This window comes from Rhinolophus sinicus, linkage group LG06, assembly GCF_036562045.2.
Source record: "Rhinolophus sinicus isolate RSC01 linkage group LG06, ASM3656204v1, whole genome shotgun sequence".
In the NCBI taxonomy this organism is placed as follows: domain Eukaryota; kingdom Metazoa; phylum Chordata; class Mammalia; order Chiroptera; family Rhinolophidae; genus Rhinolophus; species Rhinolophus sinicus.
The window spans coordinates 121,921,013-121,937,846 of record NC_133756.1 but is presented as its reverse complement, the minus strand read 5'-3'; the positions used below and the strand labels follow the sequence as shown (position 1 = coordinate 121,937,846).

General features: G+C 36.4%; 2 protein-coding genes across 2 annotated transcripts; both read left to right on the top strand.

The window, feature by feature from the left end:
• Positions 1-2,461: 2,461 nt before the first annotated feature.
• On the top strand, positions 2,462-3,433 carry LOC109436972 (olfactory receptor 51G2). Its single transcript, XM_019715852.2, has one exon. It carries the CDS (start codon positions 2,462-2,464, stop codon positions 3,431-3,433), a length of 972 nt encoding a protein of 323 aa, XP_019571411.2.
• A 9,671-nt stretch (positions 3,434-13,104) lies between these two features.
• On the top strand, positions 13,105-14,052 carry LOC109436918 (olfactory receptor 51G2). The gene has a single exon (XM_019715798.2). It carries the CDS (start codon positions 13,105-13,107, stop codon positions 14,050-14,052), a length of 948 nt encoding a protein of 315 aa, XP_019571357.1.
• The last annotated feature ends 2,782 nt before the right edge of the window (positions 14,053-16,834 follow it).

Below are 16,834 nucleotides of genomic sequence, written 5' to 3'. Positions count from 1 at the left end.
CAAAGAGCCTTTGGATAAATTAGTGAGTAGAGAAACTCTAGCATATAATACAAGGAATCACAGCGGTTTAGACATTTCTGTGAAAATATTTGCACTTAAATATTTGCACTTAAATTTGTTTCCCTCAAGAACCTGAAATATTTGGACAATGGTGTTGAACCAAATAAACAGAAGTGGGTTTCATGTATTCCTGAACTAGAGAAGTACAAAACTACCCAACTGTTAACATTGACTATGAAAACCAATCAGCCTCATCCTTGAACATGAATACTCTTTGGGAGACCAAAGAGCATAGATTCTGAAAATACTTAAAAATTCATGGATAAGAAAAAGCGTTGAGAAGAAACCTGACCCTTAATATTGGAAGGCACAATGATTTGACTAAGCAAATGTGCTCTTATCCAACAAAGACAGTTTCCTAGACCCCCCTTCCACTTTCTCTATTTTTCATAACAAAATTCAAGATTAGAAAAATGGTAATAAGCTTCTAAAGCTAATTCCAATTTTCTTAATTTTTTAAAGATAATGGATAGCATTTTAGTTAATCCCTTCTTATTTTTTCTAAAAGTCTCATCCAAACAGATTCAGACTGAGATTCTGAAAAATTGACTAACCTGACAGATGAAAGCAGGAACAAGTGAACAGGATCCTTGTTTCTTGTTCTCAATCCTTATTCTAAACCCTCAGATTGAGATTTTGAAAAATTGACTAGCCTTGTCCAGGGCTAGGCAGTAAGACTTTAGAGAAAAGATCTTTTCTTGTTTCTTCTTTTATTTTTTTTAATATTACTATTTTCTCTAAAAATGTTACTTTGACCAAAGATCAGACTTAAGGGGAGTTTGAATAAAAGCAGCTGAAAATACTAAGGCCACTGCAGCTAAGGACTGTATGCTGCATGCAGGGAATGAAGGTGTGAAAATGAACATCTCTACAAAGGCCCACAAATAATACCAAGAACTACATTAGTGAGTTGAGGTTAGGTGAGGGATTGGTACTATTAGTATATGCACTATTTGTAAGGCTTATTGCTTATGGGAATGACTAAGGCTTATTGCTTATGGGAATGACTATATAAGATATAAGAAATATATATATATATATATATTCAATGTCTGTTTAGGTTGATAAATACAGAATGCGGTGATGGGTGGACTCAGAAAAAAATGTATACTTAGCTTGTGGGAAGAAGACTCAGTGTATCCACAACTGATTTTATCTGGAAATAAGTTTTGGTAACATAGACCATGAAAATGTTCTCACTTCTGACATATTGTACATCATAGTTGAATGCTAACCAGGCTTCTCATTTCTTTAATATAAGTTGCTAATTGTGATTTCTTAGATCTTTGCTATAATCTTAAACAAAGCTTATAGTCAGGCATATAAAGGAAAATAATTAATATTTATTAAATGTTTAGATGAATAAATAACCATATCCATATTAAATTAAATCAATAAAATAATTATTGTTTAATATTTTTATTGTTATTAAGAATGAACTATTTGTTACACAACTATATAGTAACTATATGAAACATACGCATATCTTAACGGAAATTTAAAATATTAGCTCTCTAAAAAAGAGCCTAAAATCATGAATTTAAAAAAATAAAACAATGTTTATTTTTTGTTTCTTTTCATGTTCAATTGAATAAAAATAATATGCTTACATTCAACAATTAATTATCCTGTAACATTGTTACATAAACTATGTAGTAAAGGTACATTTTAAGAATTTCAGTCACAAAATAATTATTTGTAAAATATAACTAAAATGGTATTTAGGAAAAAAGAAATGAAAAAACATCCAAAATGCAATACTATTATTATTGTACACTGATAATTATTATTAAATTAAAGAAACAAAGATATATTATGTCACATTAATGCAAACATTTCTAAATGCAAATTTTATTCTCATTTTCTGCACTCATTCCATTGCAGAAAAATGCCCATGGTCAACAGTTTGAGTAGCAGTGTCTAATATGTATCAAGGTGGGCCAGGCAGTAAGAAATGATATACTACTGTAATTAAAATAGCAGGTATGAATTTGTGTTAATTTTTAAAAGAAATGTAATTAAAGCACATTATTTATTTTGGATTTTTCATTTTAAAATATCATTAGGTCAATTAAATGACAGGTAAATTAAATACCAAATGTACTTTTTTATTAATTTCCCTTCAATAATTCATAATATCTGGGGAAATTGTTGAGAAAAGAAGTCTATGATGAAGGTAAAAGGGATCACATATATGGTGATAGAAAGAAAACAAATAAAGAAATCTAGAGGCTCAGATGCTCTATGTTAGGAAACAGCATTTAATTTTATAGTAGAGGTATATCAGGGTCAGTTTAAAATAAAAGCTATTATGAGTAGCCAATTAAAAGCTCGTCGAATTTTAACGTCTGTGCCTGAGACAATATATTTCATTCTAGGAAAGGCGTGCAGCTCTGGCGTCATGTTTCCTATCAACAATACCAACTCAATATTCTCCACCTTCCTGGTGACAGGCATACCTGGGCTGGAGGCTACACATGTCTGGATTTCCATACCCTTCTGTGCCATGTTCTTCGTTACTTTGGTAGGCAATATGACCATCATTGCAGTTATCTGGCAACAGCATACCCTCCATGGGCCTATGTACCTCTTCCTTGCCATGCTAGCTGCCTCTGATCTGGGTCTGTCCCTTTTCACCTTCCCCACAATGCTGAGGATCTTCTGGCTGGATGCTGGAGAGCTCACCTTCTCAGCTTGCTTCACCCAAATGTTTTTTATCCACACTTTCCAGGATTTTGAGTCTGCTGTCATACTGGCAATGGCCTTTGACCGCTATGTAGCCATTTCTCATCCATTGCATTATTCCTCCATCCTTACCAGTAGTGTAATTGCCAAGATAGGTCTGGCCATTGTAGTGCGAACTTTGACTATACAGGTGCCCCTTCCTATCCTTTTGAGGAGGCTGTGCTTCTGTCACTCAAATGTGCTTTCTCATCCCTACTGCCTGCATCCTGACATTATAAAGCTCTCCTGCACCAACACTAGGATTAATAGCATCTATGGACTATTTGTGCTGCTCTCCACTATGGGACTTGATTTCCTCCTAATTCTTTTTTCATATATTCTGATACTGAAAACTGTACTAAGCATTGCATCCTATGGTGGCTGTCTCAAGGCTCTTAACACCTGTATTTCCCACCTCTGTGCTGTGATCCTCTTCTTCACACCCATGCTCTGCCTGTCTATACTGCACCGCTTTGGCCCAAAACTTCCCTCACACGTATATGTGACCATGGCCAACATGCATTTTCTCATTCCTCCTGTGATGAACCCCATTGTGTATGTGATGAAAAACAAGCAGATACGAGATAAAATTCTGAAACTCTTCATCAAAAAAGGACCAGAAAAATCCCAAGTCAAATTTATAACGTGAATGAGCACTATCCTAACAGAGAAAGAATGCTTTATAAAATAAAGAACTTGCTAATATTCCAAATGCCCACAAAGACTCTGTTTGAACACTGACTCTTCTGAATTATACAGGATAATAAGTTGGATAATTATTTCTATTCTATGATTTGAATGAATATGTACTGAACAATAACACTTATTTAGTAAATTAAAATTTTGAAATAATAAATTAGTCTCATTATTTCTTAGTCCAATGGTTCATATATTCTGACCAGAGAAGTTGTAGTCTTATAGTTCATTTTTTCAGTGATTACAGTACTTCTTGTTATCATCTGTATATATGTATATCACTCTTGATAGGGTGATAATTATTTAGTGAACACCTACTTCTCTGACTTTTTGAGGAGTTGCAGATATGCTATGAATTAAACAAACTTTTTGCCTTTACAATGGTTTGTTTACTTAATGATATTGTTGTTGAAGTAGGGGACAACAAGAAAGAAACAAATAAACAAATGAATACCTAATATTGCTGTTGAAAAGATCTATAAAGCCATGAAATTAACAATGTCAACAATCTCTACCTAAATACGTACCAACATGTCTATTGCCAGACTCTAAATCTGTAGCATAATGTTCTTTCAGGCATGCTCACTTTTTGACTTCACAGCCTCTGGATTTTGGCCTTGAGATCCCTAGTCCCTGTCCTTTAACCCTCACCTTCTCTAAGTCTATGAAAACACTGTTTATTGTCTTTCATATTCACCCTGGGTCACACATACTCCAGGAAAACCTCTGCAACCACACATGAACTTCATTTCTTTAGCATGTATTTTGCTTTAATACAAGCTAGCTTTGTTTAGCCTGATAGAACCGTTAATTCCGTGCATTCTTTCCCCAGATGGTTCTACCTGTACATATACTGTATCCACTCCTTTTAATCATTAAGCTCTTAGGACATTAGGTTTGGGTCAGGGTCAAACTCAGTTAAGAATAAAGCATCAGGTCTATCAACCATGACCAGGATATAATAACTAAACTAAACCTCAAACTAGTAAAAGGTTTTAGTAAAACAAAGTAATACCTTAAGCTGTACTCCACATCCTTTGACCATATATATATAATTATAGTTGGCATTCAGTTATTCAGCTTCAGTTTCAGGTATACACTGCTGTGGTCAGGCATTTACACTGTCCATGAAGTGGTCTCCACAGCTTAAGGAATAGAGTCAATGGAATTGTAACAGCTGTATAAGATGTCAGAGAGGTAGTAGATTGGGAGAGGGGGGTTATCACTTTGTGAGGGATGTAAATGTCTAGTACATTGTTTTGCACACCTGAAACTAATAAAAACAAACAAACAACAAAAAAAAAAACAAAGATAACATGCTGACCTCAGTTATGTTTCAGCTCCAGATTATAAAAGCAGAATGACCCCATGGACAGTATTTCCTGGAAACTGGATGGACCAATACCATGACTGACATTAGGACCTGATGCCATGATCAATTGCTCCCTGCCTTAGATTAGTAGAACCCCCAACCCCAGCTTCCTAGTAACCATGGTTAATGAATTTTCCCTTATATAACCCAGCCACGAGAGGCCATTAGAGAACCAGGTTTTTGAGAGCACTAGCTCACCTGTGTCTCAACTTGGCACCAACTCCTTAAAAGAAACTTCACTTTCTTTGCAAAATCTCCCGCTCTCATCTTATTTGGCTTGAATGTGCACAGGCAAGGGGACCCTTTGAGTCTAAAATAACAGCTCCATCAATGTTCATCCTTTCTTGTGTTTTGTACTTTTCAACACTAAACTAACCTTTGGAATCAGTTTAAACATCTATATTTTCTACTCTTACACCTATACCTTTCAGTTCTAATTAAGAATAACACTAGATTTTTATATTGTAATGAGTACAAAATAATATTCTTTAATTCATTTGGTCTTTCTGTGCCTAAATGTTTATTTTTGAAATCCTGGGTAGCTTTATTGCATAATCCAGAGCTGCAATTTCACATGTTCACAATCCTCTTCCCAAGATACAGAAATGGGGCCATAAGCCAAAGAATGCGAGTACCCCTTCGAAGCTGGAAGTGGCAAGACAATAGATTCTTCCTTATAGTTTCTAGAAAGAACCTGCCTTGCAGATAACCTTTATATAAGCCCTGCAAGACTCATTTTGGACATTTAATCCCCAGAACTGTCAAATAACAATATCATGATGTTTTAAGCCACTGAGTTTGTGGTAATCTGTTACAGCAACAATAAGAAATGAATACACCTCCTTCACCAAGCATGAATTTACTGTACTTCCTTAACTAGAAATAATTTTATCCAGCCAAGCCAATCCTTCTCCACTAGCTGCTTTACAACGGTTAAAAATTATTTTAAACTCTCTCTTCATAAAATAAACTCTTACTCAATGAGATATCACCTCACCCCAGTCAGAATGGCTATCATCAACAAGACAAATAGTAACAAATGTTGGAGAGGCTGTGGAGAAAAAGGAACCCTCATACACTGTTGGTGGGAATGCAGATTGGTGCAGCCGTTATGAAAGGCAGTGTGGAGGTTCCTCAAAAAATTACGAATAGAATTGCCATATGACCCAGCAATCCCTCTCCTGGGTATCTACCGAAAAAATCTGAAAACATTTAGAGATAAAGACACGTGTGCTCCAATGTTCATTGCAGCTTTGTTTACAGTGGCCAAGACATGGAAACAACCAAAATGTCCTTCGATAGATGAATGGATAAAGAAGTTGTAGTATATATACACAATGGAATACTATTCGGCGGTAAGAAAAGATGATATAGGAACATTTGTGACAACATGGATGGATCTTGAGAGAGTAATGCTGAGCAAAATAAGTCAGACAGAAAAAGCAGAGAACCACGTGATTTCACTGATATGTGGTATATAAACCAAAAGCAACAAAAGAACAAGACAAACAAATGAGAAACAGAAACTCATAGACACAGACAATGGTTTGGTGGTTGCCAGAGGGTAAGGGGAGTGGGAGGTGGGGGGTGGGAGATGAGGGTAAGGGGTATCAAATATATGGTGATGGAAGGAGAACTAACTCTGGGTGATGAACACGCAATGGGATTTATAGATGATGTAATACAGAATTGTACACCTGAAATCTATGTAATTTTACTAACAATTGTCACCCCAATAAATTTAATAAAATAAAATAAAAAAAATAAAAAAATAAACTCTTACTAACCATATGGCAATCACTAAGCACTTAATCAATATTTTCCTTTAGCTCATAATTAAGCTACTTGAAAAATAATATGCATTAGTTTTCTTCCTCTTGTCAAATCTTTAAAATTTATTGTTGTGGAATATAACACATATACAGAAAACTGTGTGGAAATAAGTGTGCCATTCAATAAATTTTTGTAAAATAAACCATATAATTATCACCTAAGTAAAAAAAAGTAATAAATTATCAACACTCAGATTTCTTTAGCAGCCTTTACAGAACATAACCTCATCATAGCCACCACGTTAAATCAGTATTCTGAGTTTTATAGTGTTCATTTCATTGTTTTTGTCTATATTGTGACTATTTAGATATGCATCCCAAAACAACACAGTTTACTTGTAATTAGACTGAACTAAAAATCATTTCCTCTTCAACTCTTTTGCAATAAAATTTTGTCTCTACTACTCCATTGAAATTGCTTAGGCAAGGGCCATCCATGAACTCTAAACTACCAAATCAAATAATCCATTTCAAATCCTGTCCCCTCATCAATAATTGACACTGTTGACTGCTCACTTGTTATTAAATTTCTGTACTTTGTTGGCTTCTCTAATACTTCTCTATTCTGGTTATTCTCGGATCTCTCTGGCTAATTTTACTCATTGCATTTTCTGGCTTCACTTCCTACAACAATCCTCTGAATAGGAATGTTGTCCCCAGCCCCAGAATCTCAAACTCAACCTCTTTTCTGAACTCCAGATGGGTTCACACCTCACTCCTGGATAATTCCCATTGTGTGCTCTATGGAAACCTTAGACTCGACGTGTCCAAGAGGGAACTTAGACAGACTAGCAGGATGTCTCCTGCTCCATTTTCAACTGCTACTTCCTGTTGCTCCCACTTTGGTATTCTCCAGGTGAATGGCATCTCCATTCACTTTCTCGCTCCAGCCAAAAATATGAACTATGCCAGGGATGCGCCTTACTTTCTCGCTCATAATTACAATCGTTCACCACACTGTAGACTTTATTAATATTTCCCCAACAGCCCTCATTTTTATATTTCCACAGCTCCTACCTCAGTTTAGATGTTAATAACTAATTAATAATAATGAAATAAATTATTTTACCCTTCTTCTTGTTGTCTTCCCTCCTTTCAGTCTCAAACAACTCCAAATGGAACTGACAGCAGCTTTAAAAGAAATCTAAGCATATTGTGACTACCAATTTGTGCTTTTTAATTGCCATGCGAATATGGAAGACAATTTGGGGAATATAATCAATAATGCTGTAAAGATTTTGTAGGGTGTCAGGTGGGCACTTGTCTTATTAGGGAGACCATTTCATGGACAATGTAGATGCCTGACCACTGTGCTGTACACCTGAAGCTGAAGCTGAATGATGATGAATGCCAACTATAATTTTATATATATATATAGTCATAGGAAGTAGAGTACAGTCATAGGGAATAGAGTCAGTGGAATTATAACAGCTATATACAATGTCAGAGGGGCAATAGATTGGGGGAGTCAGGTTATCACTTTGTGAGGGGTGTAAATGTCTAACTATTACATTGTTTTGTACACCTGAAACTGACGATAAAAAGAAATCTAAGCATAATTATGTTGCACACTTGTTTAAGTCTTTTCACTGCTCCTCTTCATTTATAGGTTAGTTTTTGCTCACAAAAACACCATTATTCTTTGATTGATTATTTTCTAGGGCTAAATGCTCATTTCTGACTATATATTCATTCCATGCTCTGAAATGAATAATACTTCCTATGTAACCAATTACCATACTTCTAGCAAGTTATTCCAATCCTTCCTGCTATACACTTTTCTTTAAATATTTTCCTTATTACTTAAGGGTCCATAAGAGTACCCATTTTATTTTGAATTGATAATTCCACTCTTTTGTTATTCCTTTCACTTAGGTTTAGAATTATGTTTGTTAGGCCACAATAGAAGCTATTCATATTTCACATATGCTGTATGAAAATAGTTCAAACACACATCCAGTGAATGACATACTTCTGAAAATGGACTGAAGATCCCTACAAGAAAAGAGTTAATGCAACCGATTTATTTTATGCAGCTCTTCCTTATCTTTGTAGCCATGTTTATGGATGGCTTTTGACAAAACCCTGAGAACTACTCCTCTGGAATGATCACATAGCTACCTAGCAATAATATTATTTGTGCCCAAAGCAATAGGTCTACATGAACCAGATTTGTAGCATGTGTAACGTAAGCATAGAGTTTATTATGTGTACCTGTGGTCTGATTTGGGGGTTTACACGTACTTGTCATAGGACAGATATATGCCTATGTGACAAGATCCCTTTAGGAAATCTGGACTCCAGAACATATGAAGACTTCCCTGGATAGAGATATGTCTCATGTATCTCTGAAGTTTGCAGCTAGAGAGACTGAGAGAGAAAATATTTGGAAGCCTGTATGTGATCTCTCTTGCCTTTACCTATGTATATTTTTTCTTGCTATTCCTTCACAGTGCCCTTTGTTATCTCAAATCTTACCCATGAGTACAATTTTATTTCGAGTTTTATGAATGTTTCAAGTGAATCACTGAACTAGTGATTGGTTGGGGTAGCCCTAAAATGGATCCTCTACCTCATTCCCAGCTTGGTTCCCATCTCAATTTCCCATCTAATCCCATACCTATTGTGACCAGAATTTGTATTTTATATCATTAGCTCCTCAGCTTCAAAACAAAACACAAGCCTATTTTATGTGCTACTTGTGAATCCTTTTTAATTTTGTCCACCTCTCATAATCATGCCATCAGTGAATACTAAGAATTCACTTTGAGAGAGGGAGGAGGTGAAGGGACAACATCAGTGCAAAGTAAGCGGTATGTTATTGTGAAAAAAGGCCAATCAGTGTAAAAAGAATTTATGATGGAGGAAGTCTACTAATATTATCACTCATAGAAATAGTACTGTAGCTATTCCACTCTTACCGCCCCCCAAGATATTTATAATTAAGAAAATTAAAACAGCTGGATTTGGATGGTTGGAGGATATAAAGGATTGTATATCCTGGAAATAAAAATATGATGCAAGCTATTTCTGGGGCCAGAATAGCTATGGTCTATGTGAGGACTTCTATCTCTAGGAGTTAAGAAGGTCTTAGGCTTGGGATGAAAGAAAAGAAGCCTGAAGTAGAACTAGCTATATGTCCTAGGGTTTATATCATATATCATATGGAGAACTGGCAAAGGATGAGTAATAGATAGCTCTGTCTGGCACATGCCCATTTGATGCTTCCCTGAAAGCCTGTATCACAGGAATTGGGTGTGAGCCTCCAGGGAGAGCCAGAACCAGTGTTTTATAAACCTGCTCACTTGGCACTATGCTCAAGTCAGGGAGCCTCATGAGGCCCCAGCTGTACCACCATCCACAGAACTTGTGCTCCTGCCCTCGGGTCTGGTAAGTGATAGAAACACCTCGGGCTAGGTTAACTCAAATCATGCGGTATGTGTACTTGAGATGGAAGTCAAGAGATCATAGGCTATCCTAGATATGGTTTCAAACTCTGCATGGGGACCTCTGAGTCAGGAAGGACATTTATTGGAGGTACACAGTACCTCTAATCCTCTTAGGTGATACAGTCTATAGTTTTGGAAAACATTCCCTGGCCACTCCTTTCTCACCCAACAATCATTCAAATCTTGCCCTTAGAGTTTAAGATCAACTGCAAGTCAAAATACATTTATGTATGACACATATTAGACAGTGTTTCTCAGCATGTTATACATTTTTGAAAAAAGACATCTGAGACATGGAGTTGCACATTCCTTTTAGGGATGTTGCAGAGTCAGCTTAGCAGGAGTTTAACAAGGCAACTTTGAGAAATATGGAAATTTTGACTATTATTTTTTCCTGGCAAAGCTCAAATGTAAATGACAGCACTTTTGCTGCTCACTTTGTGACCAAAAACATCCTGTCAAAATTTCATGTGGGAAGACTAATTTCCCCATCTGCTCATACTCAGCAGTGGATAGCATGAGGAACAATAGTCAGGGAAATACATGCTTCTAACCTCTACTTGATTATGTCTGCTACGTCCTTAAACACTTAGCACCATGACGGGGCTTCCTAGGAATACATGTCTCTTTTCTCATCACTGATCACCACAGCTATCTAAGGTAAAATGTTGCTTTTTCAATAACCATGTGTTTTTTTCAGAATTTGGCTTTATATATGCCCTTACCTCTCTCAAAGGTCCAGCAGTGTTGTTAACTCATAAGAGTCATTGAATTGTACTGCAAGAATTAGTTCATACCATTTCCAAAATGCAGTGCCCACTACTGCTTTTCTCTCCTTGCTTTCCTTTCTCATGTAATTCCCCACATCCCCAGTGTCCCTGATTCTTTCTACCCAGCCTCATATTTTGTGGAGATTCATTCTCCTTGGGAAGATGGAAGATGTGACTTGTCCTTATACAGTTCAACACCCATCCCTGAACAGACTCAGGTACATGGGTTGAATCTATACCCTAGGTCTAAGCTTAAGAGTGTAAGAGTAGCAGGTTCTCTTTTCTGACATCCTTAGAACGTGGAGTCAGAACAAAGACTTCCAGGTAGCCCTCCACACTATTCCCAATTGTGAATTGATCACCAGCTTGTTCATGAGTATCACCTTAGGTCTGTCTTTTGAACATAAAATTATCTTCTTTCCTACTCTTGTTATGCTTCAGGAATGAATTTGCTATATATCCGTTTGTTAAATACTCTCTCAGAAATATTAATGCTGAATCTCAGATGTTTTATTTTTATTAATAATGATACGCTTTTTACATTTATGAAAATTTAAGTCTATTATATTTCTTGGGGGGATGCTTTTCCTTTCTTTTGAAAACACACTGTGTTTTAACAGCCTTTAAGTAAAACTGATCAGAGGCAGGTTGATGGATACAAAGTCTATTCATTGGCTACCTCTCCTTCTATAACCAAAATTCAGAGAGACATTTTATTAGAACAGCATAGAGGAGTCCTAGTACGCACCTACCCTCACCTCTCTGCAGGAATACCCACAGAAAAATACAGTTCTTCTCTTCCTGTTACAGATTTTTCTCACAAATCTGGTAGGCTTACCTGTGTTTTTTGCTTTTCTTACAGGTGGCTATTGTTGTTATTATAATTATTCCATAAATTTTCCTATAATTACTGCCAATATATGTTTACTGTTCAATTACCATGCTTGTTTTAATTCTAACACCATTGCTCACCCTTCACAGAATTTCTTCTCTGGGTTTTCCTTAGACTAACTTTAACATGTGGAATGGGGATTATAGGTATTCTTTATGAATTTATAGGATAGCATTATAATTAGCTTGTGAAAGAAAGTTAGAATATAATGAAGACTATTCTATTGATCAAAGCTGCCAAACAAATGACTGGCCAAGAAGTTATTCATGTCTCCATTGTTAAGAGAATTTTCCTAAGATTTTGAGAGAGGAATCTTCATTCCTTTGAATTCTATGCCCTCAGATTCCACATTTTATTCCTTTCTTTAATAATATTCTTGAAGATACCCAGGATCATTTTTTAAAAGGTGAGTCTTGGAGAGCAGGATGTGGATTCATAGTTGGGACTCTTTATCTGTCCCATGGTCAATACCATCATGAACTAGATTATGAATATGTTCTATGTTGATCAGTGGGTTACTAGAGTTTCAAAGACAGGAGCTCTATATTGTGTGTCATCATATAACTTACACTGAGTACATAGCAGGAGCTCAGTAAATGTGTGCTGCCATTGAAAATATAATGTGTTTCCAACTACAAATATTATCTAGTTTTCAGTTTCTTCCTCTGACATATCTGGACCAGCAATCCAAACAGTTTGTAGAGAGCACCCTATAACAAAGACTGAGAAAGGATGTAAATCCAGAAAACATTCATATCAAGCCCAAACCCCTCCTGGTGTTTTCTTTTCATAGATATTATTTTTAATCTGCTGAATCTCTTTCCAAGCAAAAGATATATCTGTTAATATCAGGAGTTCAGAGTAGTATTAACATCCTTATACTTTATTTTCTAAATCCCAAGCAGCCATTAAAGACAATTATTCTTATCTATGTTTCTTTAGAACCCTACATTTTGGTACTAAAACTAAGCTAGCTTTGCACATGGGTGCTGTGCTCTCAACAGAGTTTCACTTTGCACTTTTCAAACTTTGAAACATCTTCAAATGAGAAAGGGATTTTCTGCATTTGAGTAGCCCAAATATTCTAGGAAAACTAGGATGACCACCAAAAAGAGAGGCAGTGTTGTTCGCTAGTGGAAGCATCTAAAGGGACAGGATGCCATACTGTGAGAAGAGGAGAAGAGGAAGGGCAATACTACTCTGCAGGCACAGGCCAGGAGTGTCACGTGGGATGAGATGAAAGAAATGCTGTGAAAGAATAACTTTTTGCTTTCTTTATAATTTTTCCAGGCAAGTCCTTCCCAGACATATGGCAATTCCTAGCAACAATAATGGCAGCAGTTTCTTCTTCATATTGATGGATCTCCCGGGACTGGAGGCTGCTCATTGCTGGACAGCCATTCCTGTCTGCTTTATCTATGTTCTCTCTTTCCTGGGCAACATCACCATAATGTACATTATCAAGTCTGTGCCCAGCCTTCACACACCCATGTACCTCTTCCTTTCCATGCTTTCAATGGCTGACCTTGGCCTCTCAGCTTCTACACTGCCTTCGATGGCAGCGGTCTTTCTCCTGGGCCAGAGGAAAGTGGGAGCTGCAACCTGCTTTACGCAACTTTTCTTCATCCACACTTTCTCAGTCATTGAATCAGCTGTGCTGTTGGCCATGGCTTTTGACCGCTGTGTGGCTATCCGGGAGCCCTTACGCTATGCCACCATTCTCACAAGCAAGCGCATTGGGGCCATTGGGCTGGCCGTTATGACCCGTAGTGCTGCCCTCCATCTGCCCCTGGCTGTACTCCTTGGAAGACTGAAATTCCAGCCTATGAATGCTCTGTCTCACTCTTATTGTGTTCACCCTGATGTTCTAAGGCTGGCCAGTTCCAGCACTCTTGTGAACAGTGGCTTTGGGCTCTTTGTCATGCTTTTCACATTGGGAACGGATGCTATTCTCATTCTCCTCTCCTATGTGCTGATACTAAAGACAGTATTAAGCATTGCTTCCAATGCTGAGCGGCTCAAAGCCTTCAACACCTGTATTTCGCATATCTGTGCTGTACTACTATTCTATACCCCACTAGTCAGCCTGTCCATGATCCATCGCTTTGGGAAAAAGAAACTACCAGCTCAGGTATACATGCTTTTCTCATATCTGCACTTTCTTTTTCCTCCAATGCTCAACCCAATTGTCTACAGTGTCAAAACCAAAGAGATTAAGGTACGCATTCTGAAGATGCTCCACCCCAAAATGCTCTGAGCCACAGGGATAAAAAATTGGTTGTGATAGTCAGCCTACTGGAAGGAGAACTGACTCTGAGTGATGAGCACAAAATATGATGTATAGATAATGTATTGTAGAAATGTATACTCGAAAGTTATGTAATTTTACTAACCATTGTCACCCCAATAAATTTAATTTTAAAAAAAAATAGTCAGCCTACTGACTGAAGACATCCCAGAGAGGAGGTACAGTATAGCTTTCACCTGACCTATCAATCAATTAATTATTCAAAAGCATTGACTGAATACATTATGGTGTTTCCCCAACCATCAGAAAAGTCTCTGTTCAGTGGGAAAAGAGACATGTTTCTCATTCTACGAAAGTCAGTATCAGCCTGAAAAGCCTCCGGTTATTATAGAGGACACTGACAGCCTCTTGAGAGAGTACCATTTCCATGTAAAAGTAAACAGATTTGAAGAGTAAGACTCAATGAGATTTAAGATCTCCTTCAACTAAAAACCTGAATTCTACCAATTTAAGTTCAAAAAAGCCCCACTTGATTGTGCTTTCTGAAAATTTGACAACTGTGTGAAATCAAAATTTTTTTTTCTGATTTGCATATTAACACTATCTAGCCCTTTGAAGTTGAAGCATTGTTCCTCACTTCCTCATAGGTATGTAGGATATTCTGTGCTCTCATAAACTACATTGAGATACTATAATTTTTCAATGATAGATGCCATATACAACCCAACTTTCCCTTCATACATCAGACAATCTTTAAAAAAATCTCTTTTGATATAGTCCCATTCATTTTTATGTACCCCTATGTTCACTCATGGTTGCCAAGACATGGAAACAACCGAATTGTCCTTCAATAAATGGATAGATAAAGACAATGTGGTACATACCGTGTTTCCCCCAAAATAAGACAATAGCCGGACAATCAGCTCTAATGCGTCTTTTGGAGCAAAAATTAATATAAGACCCGGTCTTGTTTTACTATAATATAAGACCGGGTCTTATATAATATAAGACCGGGTAATATAATATAATATAATATAATATAATATAATATAATATAATATAATATAAATACCGGGTAATATAATATAATATAGTATAATAATATATTATACCAGGTCTTATATTAATTTTTTCTCCAAAAGACCCATTAGGGCTGATTGTCTGGCTAGGTCTTAGTTTTGGGAAAACACGGTATATACAATGGAATATCACTCAGCCAAAAGAAAAGATGAAATACTGCCATTTGTGATAACATGGATTGATCTTGAGGTTAGCATACTAAGCAAAATAAGCCAGACAGAAAAAGTCAAGAACCATGTGATCTCACTCATATGTGAAATATATAACTGAAAACAGCAAACAGACAAGACAAACAAAAACTCAAAGACACAGACAACAGTTTAGTGGTTACCAGGGTGTAATGGGAAAGGGGAGTGGTAGAAGAGGGTAAAAGGGGTCAAATATACGGTAATGAAAGAAGAACTGACTCTGGATGGTGAACACGCAATGCAATATATAGATGATGTATTATAGAATTATACATTTGAAACCTATATAATTTTATTAACCAATGTCAGCCCAATAAATTTAACTAAAAATCTAAGCAAAATAGACATCCTACAAGTCCACTTTATTAGAATTGACTAGGCTGTCATAAACAATCAAAGGTAGGAAAATTGATTTGCTCACTTTGGCATGGTCTCTCTTTCTGAACTAAATCTTCAGCTATCTTGTCTGATAGAATTGCTCTATTAAAAATACACCCAGTAATAGGTTAAGTCTTTACTTAAGTGGCAATACTTTGCATCAGATTACATTGTGAAATTATTTATAATGTTGTGATGGAAAGAAAAAAGGAAACTACCAATATTTGATTTCTGCCCTACACAGTCATTCATTTAAATCATATTTATTCATCTATTTGGGCCACCTCCTATTTAAAATATATAGAAAACAAAATAGAATATTGCTTCCTTAGTGTGAAAAGTTTAAATTGTTAGGGAAAATAGGCTTGTAAATATATAATTCTCCAGTAAGTCACAGTTGCTTTGATGGAAGACATCATAATGTGTCCCAGGGCTATATGAATTCTAGAATCTCTATTCACCTTACAGCCCACCCTTTTCCTTAGTGGAAAGACACAAAGGGTGAGTTCATTTGATCAATGGGATTTCAAGGACACTTCTTTGCATTGATGAGTTTTAAGGGGTGACTAGAAAGATTAAATATTTTTTTAAATTTTATTTGTTTATTTATTTATTTATTTTTATTAGTTTCAGGTGCACAAAACAATGTAATAGTTAGAGATTTATCATTTATATCCCTCACACAGTGACAACACTCCTCTCCCCATCCACTGTCCGTCTGACATCACACACAGTCATTACATTTCCACTGTCTCTATTCCTAATGCTGTATTCCACTTCTTGTAACTATATGTTAAGTGAAATAAGATTAAATATTTAAGCACGGCAAAAAGAGCTTTTCTTGATGTTGGTTTGCAAATTGGCCACCTTACATGGAGGGAAAGGAGAGACAAAAGAAAGAGGCAGACCACTCAGATTGGTAAGTGACAGGTTTAAAAAGACAAGGCATGTCTTTGGCAGCTATAAGATTAGTAGATCTCAGCACCGCCAACCAGAGTCTTAAAAGTTTATGTAGTGGTCTTAACTGGGTTCAGTCACATATACTATCCAGATGGTCTCAATGACACATTGCTTTCTCATGGCTACGCCCTTTAAAACAAGCTCCCATGGGAGTGGAAACAGTGGGGCATAGCTGATGAGAGCAG